This window comes from Vidua chalybeata, chromosome 4 (assembly GCF_026979565.1).
Source record: "Vidua chalybeata isolate OUT-0048 chromosome 4, bVidCha1 merged haplotype, whole genome shotgun sequence".
Lineage (NCBI taxonomy): Eukaryota > Metazoa > Chordata > Aves > Passeriformes > Viduidae > Vidua > Vidua chalybeata.
The window spans coordinates 71,331,613-71,340,436 of NC_071533.1; the positions used below are offsets into that span (position 1 = coordinate 71,331,613).

The window sequence follows — 8,824 nt, forward strand, 5'->3', positions numbered from 1 at the left end:
TGTCCCTGCTGACCACCGGCCGCAGCACTAGCGAGGTGGCCGAGCCCGTGGAGATCTGCTGCCCGTTGTGGTACCAGGTGACGTTGGGGACAGCCATGGAGCCGCTGCTCAGGTGACAGGTGAGGGTGGCATTGTCACCTTCCAGCACGTGGGGGGATGGGGACACGGTGACATTGGCAGCTGTGGGCAGGAGGAAACGGGGTCTGGTGTCAACGGTGGGGCGACAACCCCTCAAAGCCACCAAAGGGCAGCGTGGCTACCCCAGAGGGCAAATTGCAGCTGACCCCACAGTGCCATGGTGGGGACAGCTCCGAGCCTGGAAGTGCCACCAGCCCAGGGACATCCCTTGGCCATGTTTTGCTTGGTGTTCCTGTCACACTCAGCCAAGGAATAATCCCCACCAGGGGCTGGAATGTCATGGGGGAGCCACCATGTCTGGATGTCATGGACATGTGACATTTTCATGTCTGGATTTCATGGACATGTGGCACTTCCATGTCTGGATTTCATGGACATGTGACATTTCCTTGTCTGGATTTCTTGGACATGTGGCAGTTCCATGTCTGAGTTTCATGGACATGTGACATTTCCATGTGGCAATTCCATGTCTGCATTTCGTGGATATGTGACATTTTCATGTGGTATTTCCATGTCTGCATTTCGTGGATATGTGACATTTTCATGTGGTATTTCCATGTCTGGATTTCATGGACATGTGGCATTTCCATGCAACATCTCCATGTCCGGATTTCATGGACATGTGGCATTTCCATGTCTGGATTTCATGGACATGTGGCATTTCCATGTGGAATTTCATGTCTGGATTTCATGGACATGTGGCATTTCCATGTGGCAATTCCATGTCTGGATTTCATGGACATGTGGCATTTCCATGTGGCACTTCCATGTCCGGATTTCATGGACATGTGGCATTTCCATGTCTGGATTTCATGGACATGTGGCATTTCCATGTGAAATTCCATGTCTGGATTTCATGGACATGTGACATTTTCATGTGGCAGTTCCATGTCCGGATTTCATGGACATGTGGCATTTCCATGTGACATTTCTGCCCCTCCTGCCGCCATCTCCTGAGCTTGCCTCCTTCCCCAGCATTCCGTTCCCACGTTCCCCTCTCTCAGAACATTCCCAGGTGCCACAATCCTGTCCCCCGTCCCCACTCACTGTCCGCCTTGAAATCCACAGTGGCGCTGGCGCTTCCTTGGGAATTCCCAGCCTGGCACACGTAAATCCCCTCATCCTCCACCACCACATCCCGGATTTCCACCTTCAGGCTGTTGTAGGACCTGGTGACGAGGACCCTGGGGCCGGTGGCTTGGGGACAGCCCTGGGTGCAGGCGATGGCATCGTCCCCTCTCCGGAGGGTGAGGCTGGACTCGGGATCGCTCTCCACGGAGCACTGGATGATGCCCAGGCGCCCGCCCTGGCTCTGCAGGAACGAGCTCAGCACCGGCTGCCTCGGGGGGTCTGTGGGGGAAAAATGGATCCGTGAGGTTGGGAAAACTCCCAGAATCCAAGGGATTGATGCTTCCAGTGCTGCCTGATCATCCAGGTTGGACGGGGTTTGGAATAATCTGGGACAGTGGGAGGTGTCCGTGCCAAGGGGAGAGGGGCTGGGATGAGAAGGGCTTTGAGGTTCCTCCCAGCCCAATCCGGGGACAAAACACCACTGGATCCATTGGGAAAACCCTCAGAATCCAAGGGATTGATGCTCCCAGTGCTGCCTGAGAAACTCTTGGATATCCACGTTGGACCTGGTCTAGTGGGAGGTGCCCCTGCCCACGGCAGAGGGGTCAGAATGAGATGGCTTTTGAGGACCCCCAAGCTCAAACCACTCGTGGTTCTATGACCATTTATTGTCCTTAAAATTCTTGGGAAGGTGGGAATTCTCCAAATTCCCCCAAAACTCCCAGATTTACCCGCCAGAGGGGAATTTTTCACCCTCCCCACATTCCCGCCCAAGAGCTCCTTGGCCGTGGCTGGTGTGGATGGGGGAAACCTCAGGGTGGGAGCGCCCCCAGCTCAGCCCCAGGACCCTTTGGAATTCCCACGGGACGCTCACAGAGCACTCGGAGCGGGACAGCCTCCGACGTGTCGCTGCCGTTCCTGTCCCGGACCTGGCACTGGAAGGCGCCGGCGTCGTCCCCGCGGACGGACGGGAATTCCAAGGTCGGGGATGAGCTCTCCTGGAGCCTCCGGCCGTTCCTGTACCAGGTGTAGAGCGGCTCCTCGTCCGTGTCCCCTGTCCCCACGCAGGTCAGGGTGACCGCCGTCCCCTCTGTCACCTCCGCCGAGGGCTGGATCAGGAGCCCCGCAGCTGGAGCAGGGGTGGGAGAGGGATTTCAGGGAAGGAGGGAAATCCTTTCCATGGATCCATCCAGCTACAATTCCCTCTTGGGCTTCCCTGAGTCCCCTCCCTCGCCAGAACCCGTGGGGTCTGTGGGTTTTTGGGGAGTGACATTCCCTGGGGACACTGCTCAGGCAAATGGGGCCTTTCCTGACCCTTTCCCGCTTTTTCCAAGTGCCAGGTTCATCCAGGTGACTTTCTCCCAGGACAGACCCTGTCTCCTCTTCCCACTGGTTGGGCCTTGTCCGACTTCCAGCTCCCCACTGAGACACCCAAATCCAGGTTTGGTTTCTCTGGAATTGGACTTTGATGTCTCTTTTGGGCTTTTTTTGGGATCCTAAAGGATGTTCCTCTTGGACACGGATTTGTGGGACTTTTCTCTCCTTCTGCTGCCTCTGTCATCCCAAATTATCCAGGCTTGGGGGTCAGGGGACAGTGACTGGTGGGGGATGGATGGGGACAGAAAAATTTGGATAAATTTACTGATTTTTGGCATTTTGGGAAACAAAACCCAGGAGCCTCTCCAGCTCCCAGAGCAGCTCTGACCCCGCTGAGGAGGGGGCACCACACAGCCCCCAGGACACCGATGTCCCCCAGTGCCACCACAGGAGTCCCTCCAGCTCTGCGGGCTGCGTGTCCCCCGAATTTTGGGGGTTCATCGTCACCCCAAAGCCAGGAGCAGCCGTGTCACCCCGGGACTCACCGCGGGTCACCAGGACCTTGGTGGCACTGGCGTTGCCGTGGACGTTGCTGGCGGTGCAGCCATACTTCCCGCTGTCCCGGGGGCCTGCATCCCGGATTTCCAGCCGCAGGGAATTGCGGGAGGCGGTGACACCGAGCCGCTGGCCCAGGGCCACCTGCGCCCCGCTGGTGGCCAGCACGGTGCCGTCGCGGTCGATGGCCAGGGTGGCCGGAGGGTGGCTGTCCACAGTGCAGCGGACAATGACCAGCCGGCCACCCTGGGTCTCCTGGAAGAGCGTGAGGGTGGGAATTCGAGGTGGATCTGTGGGACGGGAGAGGATGCTGAGGTTGGGATGTCCTCGTGGTGTGGTCAAAGGGAAAATCCCGGAGCGCTTTGAGTTGGAGGGGACATGAAATCCCAGCTGGTCCCGTGGGCAGGGACACCTTCTACTAGCCCAGGTGGCTCCAAGCCCCATCCAGCCTGGCCTTGGGCACTTCCAGGGATGGGAAATGTCCCCTCACTCAACCTGGATGTCACAATCTGCTTGTGCCGTGTGTCACCGGGTCAGATTTACCCCAAAATTGTCACAACCAACCCATGGCTGGGTTATTTTCCCCAGGAAAACTTCCTGAGCTGTTCTTATCCTGATGGATTCTCCATGAAAAACCTCCCCAAGTCTTACGGAATGGAGGGGATTAGTGGGAGATGCTGCGATGGACACATCCCAAATGTCACTTAACGTCACCTTCACACCTGCCTCATGGCCAAAATTTGTTGTATTCCCATAAAATTCAACCAGCAGGGTTGACCCCCCTCATCTACCCCTGGGGCGCTCAGGAAGAGGCTTTGCCATGAACTTTTTGGGGGGATTTCCTGGATTTTGGGGGGTTTGCACGGCCCCACATGGTGGCACTCACACGTCACGCTGAGGCTGATGGCCTGGGCCGTGTCACTGCCCTGGCTGTTGGTCACTTGGCAGGAGTAGTAGCCGGCGTCACCGGCGGCCACCGCGGGGAAGAGGAGGGTGTGGGCCGGGCCCTCCTTGAGCCACGCGCTGTTCTTGTACCAGGTGTAGGTCAGCTCCTCGGGATGTCCCTCCCGCCCGGGGACATCGCAGGACAAGGTGGTGGCCGTCCCCTCGCGCACCTCGGCCGCGGGGCTGGCCGAGATCTCTGCGGCTGAGGGAGAAGGGGCACGTTCAGGATGGCCCTGGGGACAGGAGAACAGAACGCCCACCCCAGGTCCCCCATTCCAGAGCCTGGGAGAAGATGGAAGCGCCAACAACAGAGCTGGGGGACATTTGGGTTTGTCCCCTGCCACCAGCTGGGGACACCTGGCTTTAGAGCAAAACCCCGAGGGCCAAATTGGTGGTGGGTGGGGAAGGGTCTTTCACCTCTCAGGGTGAGATCAGGGGGGTTTTGGGGGGATCACAGGGACCCATCTTGGGGGAGATGCTCCCTGTGGGGTTCCAGCTCAGGCAGGGAAGGCTGGGATTTGTCTTTGCTGCAGGAGCTGCTGGGAAGAGGAGCCTCTTCCCTTCCCTGTGGGGGTGGGAAGGGGCTGGGCTGGAATTCCCAGAGAAGCTGGGAGCCCTGGATCCCTGGAAGTGCCCCAGGCCAGGATGGACATGGCCTGGATCCACCTGGGATAGCGGGAAGTGCTCCTGCCCACGGCAGGGGTGGGAATGATCCCTAAGGTCCCTTCCCACCACGGCTCTGGATCTCCACGAGCTCCCAGCCCCTTCCCAGCTCTGCTCCCTGTCCTTGGCTGGAAATCCCTCCCTGTTTTCTGGGACCACAAAGACAAGGGACACAGGCGTGGCACAACGGGGCCACCACCCTCCTCCTGCACGGACACCCCAATTCCCGGACCTCCAGCAGCGCCGGCCACCTCCATCCCACTCCACGCCACCCCAGTCTGGGACACTCAGCGACGTCCCGCCCCGGCAGAGCTCCCGTGGCACTTACAGAACACGCGGAGGGTGACAGGAGGTGACGCCCCGGTGCCGAGGGCGTTCTGGGCCTCGCAGTGGTACCGCCCGTGGTCCTCACGGCGCACGCCGCGCAGGGCCAGCACCCGCTCGGTGCCCACGGCCACCCCGTCCTTGTACCAGTGGTAGCCCGAGACCGGCGGGTGGCTGCTGCCAACCTGGCAGCTCAGGGTCGCCGTGTCACCCACGCCGATGTTGCCCGAGGAAGGGCTCAGCGACGCCTGCGTGTCCTTGGGGGCGTCTGCGGGGGACACAGAGGGACGTGGTGGGCACAGGGGGCTGTCACCACCCCGGGGCGCGGAAAAGGGGAGGTGCGTGACAGGAGGTGGCACCTAAGGGACAGGTGTGGCCAGGCAGCAGGAAAAGGAGGGAGAAGCAGGAGGAAAATGCTGCAGGGAAGGAGGGGGTGGCAGGAGGGGGACCTGGCCGCGGTGGCCGTGACAGAGGTGTCCCCCTGTCCCCACCCCACGTACGCCTGACCCGCAGCACCACCTCCGTGCTCGCGCTCTTGGATCCGTCGGAAACCTTGCAGAGCAGCTTCTTGGAATGGTCCTTCCAGGTGAAGGAGCTGGTCAGGGTCACCTGGTGGCTGACCCCGCTGGTGTCCAGCTGGACGTGGCTGGACACTTCGGACACCTGGGGGTCGTAGCCCTCCCAGCGCAGGACGACGTCACCCCTGGGACAAACGTAGGGCGTGGAGCACTCCAAGGTGGACCTTTGTCCCTCGGTCTGCTCCTCGCTGCTGGTGACACTGGGACGCTCCAAATCCTCTGGGATGGAGAGCAGAGGGCAGGATGACCGCATGGAATGGGCAAGAAGGGAACTTTTTTTTTGGGGAATTTCGATGTTTTACCCACCCGAAACGCTCAGGGTCACATCCCGCGACGCCGACCAGCGGTCGCCGTTGATGATCTCGAAGCGGAACCTGTAGAGGCCACTGTCCCCTGGTGTCACCCCCTGCAGCAGCAGGGTGCAATTCCGGGCCATGGGGTCCCCCAGGAGCTGGGCACGACCCCCAAAACGGGGATCCACATCCTGGGGGGTGGCGGAGTGGAACACCAGCGTCCGCTGGCCGTCGTAGTCCTTGTACCAGATGGCCACGATGCCGTCGGCGGTTGTCACATCCGCGGGGTAGCTGAAGGTGCAGGGGACAACCAGGCAGGACCCCCCGCTGGCCTGCAGGGACTCGGGGTAGGAGACCCCCCAGGAGCCGAGGGCTGTGCCAGGGAAAATCGGGATCAGGGAGCCAGGAGTGTCCCCACTTCCCCCAGGACACGCTGGGGATGCGTCACCTGTGCTTGATGGGGAAGTTGGGAGAAGAGGCGGGATTTGGGATGATCTCCCCCCCCCCCCAAGAGGAGGTTTTGGGGTGGAGAAGGGGGAGAAAACTGGGAAAAGCTGGATCTTTGGGGCCTAAATAATGAGGAAAAATGGAAGGCAACCTCCTGGCCTTCCAAATTTATTTTCTCACCCTGGCACCTTGTCCTCGCTCCCATGGCCTGGCTGTCCCTTTGTCACCCCATCCCTGCCCGTCAGGAGCGTGGGATCATGGCAAACCCCGCCAGGAGCAGCCTTGGGATCCCCCAAATTCCTGCCTGGCTCCTACTCACACCCACTGGGGCCAATCCCGGCCTCCAGTCCCAGAGGGGACAATCCCAAGGGTGTCATTGTCCCCATACCTGGCGGGACGAGGCTGGCCAGGAGCACGAGGCAGCGGGGCAGGCGCATGGTGGCACTGCCGGGGGACATGGGGGACACGGGGTCACACCGGCACAGGGGACCCTGGGGACAAGAGGAGGTGGCTGAGGACCTTGGAATGGGTGGGATGGATCCCTGTGGGATAAATCCCGCTGGAATCAGGACAGGCCTCAGCACGGGGGGGAGAACAGAAGGGAAGGGAAAAGGGGAAGGAAGGAAGGAAGGAAGGAAGGAAGGAAGGAAGGAAGGAAGGAAGGAAGGAAGGAAGGAAGGAAGGAAGGAAGGAAGGAAGGAAGGAAGGAAGGAAGGAAGGAAGGAAGGAAGGAAGGAAGGAAGGAAGGAAGGAAGGAAGGAAGGAAGGAAGGAAGGAAGGAAGGAAGGAAGGAAGGAAGGAAGGAAGGAAGGAAGGAAGGAAGGAAGGAAGGAAGGAAGGAAGGAAGGAAGGAAGGAAGGAAGGAAGGAAGGAAGGAAGGAAGGAAGGAAGGAAGGAAGGAAGGAAGGAAGGAAGGAAGGAAGGAAGGAAGGAAGGAAGGAAGGAAGGAAGGAAGGAAGGAAGGAAGGAAGGAAGGAAGGAAGGAAGGAAGGAAGGAAGGAAGGAAGGAAGGAAGGAAGGAAGGAAGGAAGGAAGGAAGGAAGGAAGGAAGGAAGGAGGAAGGAAGGAAGGAAGGAAGGAAGGAAGGTGCAAGAGGAAATAAAGAAAAAGGAAAAGAGAAGAATAAAATAAAGAAAAAATGAAAAAAGGAGAAGAATAAAATAAAGAAAAAATGAAAAAAGGAATATAAAAGGAAAAGAGGAAAAGAGTAAAAGAGGAAAAGAGGAAGAAAAAGAGAAATAAGAAGAAAAGAAAAAGAAAAAGAAAAAGAAAAAGAAAAAGAAAAAGAAAAAGAAAAAGAAAAAGAAAAAGAAAAGAAAAAGAAAAAGAAAAGGAAAAGGAAAAGGAAAAGGAAAAAGAAACCTAGAAAAGGAGACGAGGAAAACAAAAAATAAACAGAATTATTGAAAACATTTTACGGCTTTTTGCAGCTCCAGGCAAACTCCTGACATTCCTTTCAGTTTCGCCCCTCATCGTTCCGTGACAAACCAGAATATCTTAACCCTGAACTTTTTCCCCAATATCCCGGAAATCAGCGATCGGATTGCCGTGAGCTCCGATCCTCCTCTGAGCACTCCTGGGTCTCTCCCTGAGGAACGAGGCCTCTCCCAGCCCCCCGCTCCGGCCTTTCCCTCTCCACCATTCCCTCCTTCTCCGATACCTCCTTTTCCCACATCTGTATCCAATTTCCTCGCTCCTCCTTGGATTTCGGGGTGGATTTCCCGCTCCGGAGAGCTTTACTTGGGATTTATTTTTCCAGACTGTGAGCACAGAGAATGTCTGGGGTGGCCCCTGGGTGTCGATGCTTGGAGGGGGGGACGATGTGAGGCCACAAATTGTCACGGGATTCGTGCCGGAAGAGGAAGGAAGAGCCGGGATCCAGCCCCCAGCTCGTGCTGGTGCCAAGTTTCGTTTCTTCTCCTGGGTTTCTCCTGGTTTCGATTCCTGAGGGCCCCTGGGGGATCCCTTGGGATGGGGACCCAGCGGGGACAGTGGCGCGTGGTGGGGGCCCTGCTGCTCGGAATTCCAAGGGTTGTAAGGATTTCCAGGAAAACACTTTTGGTGTGGGGCTGGATGGGGCTTGGGGCGACCTGGGGTGGGGAGGGTGTCCCTGGGGTCCCGAAATGGGATTTAAGGAATGGATTGGGATGGGAGGGGTTGAAATCTCGTCTCATTCCCATGGGCAGGGACACCTCCCGCTGACCCAGGCGGCTCCAAATCCTGTCCAACCTGGCCTTGGACATTTCCAGGAATGGGGCAGCCACAGCAAATCTGGGAATTCCATTCCAGGACCTTCCCACCCTCAGAGGGAGGACTTTTTTCCCAATCTCCCACCTATCCCTGCAGTTCAAAAGTCGCTTTTTGGTGCAGGAATGAGCACGGAGAGGGGACATTCCCGGTGTGGGACCCTTCAGCTCCATCACATCCCAAAAACCAGAGAAACAGGGACCGTGCGGTGGTGGGACACCATTCCTTGGGATAAGGGACGGATGT

The 8,824-nt window shown here is 58.0% G+C and overlaps 1 protein-coding gene across 1 annotated transcript in view; it reads right to left on the reverse strand.

The window, feature by feature from the left end:
• Positions 1-8,048, reverse strand: part of SIGLEC1 (sialic acid binding Ig like lectin 1) — a 20,699-nt gene extending 12,651 nt beyond the window's left edge. Inside the window, exons 1-10 of the mRNA XM_053941870.1 lie at positions 7,992-8,048; positions 6,720-6,822; positions 5,898-6,257; positions 5,514-5,810; positions 5,018-5,281; positions 3,968-4,228; positions 3,072-3,371; positions 2,084-2,338; positions 1,186-1,488; positions 1-180 (exon numbers count right to left, since the gene is read on the reverse strand). Coding sequence (XP_053797845.1) covers positions 1-180; positions 1,186-1,488; positions 2,084-2,338; positions 3,072-3,371; positions 3,968-4,228; positions 5,018-5,281; positions 5,514-5,810; positions 5,898-6,257; positions 6,720-6,822; positions 7,992-8,006 — 2,338 coding nt within the window. The 5' untranslated portion in view covers positions 8,007-8,048. The remainder of the gene's footprint in view (positions 181-1,185; positions 1,489-2,083; positions 2,339-3,071; positions 3,372-3,967; positions 4,229-5,017; positions 5,282-5,513; positions 5,811-5,897; positions 6,258-6,719; positions 6,823-7,991) is intronic.
• Between the last annotated feature and the right edge of the window lie 776 nt (positions 8,049-8,824).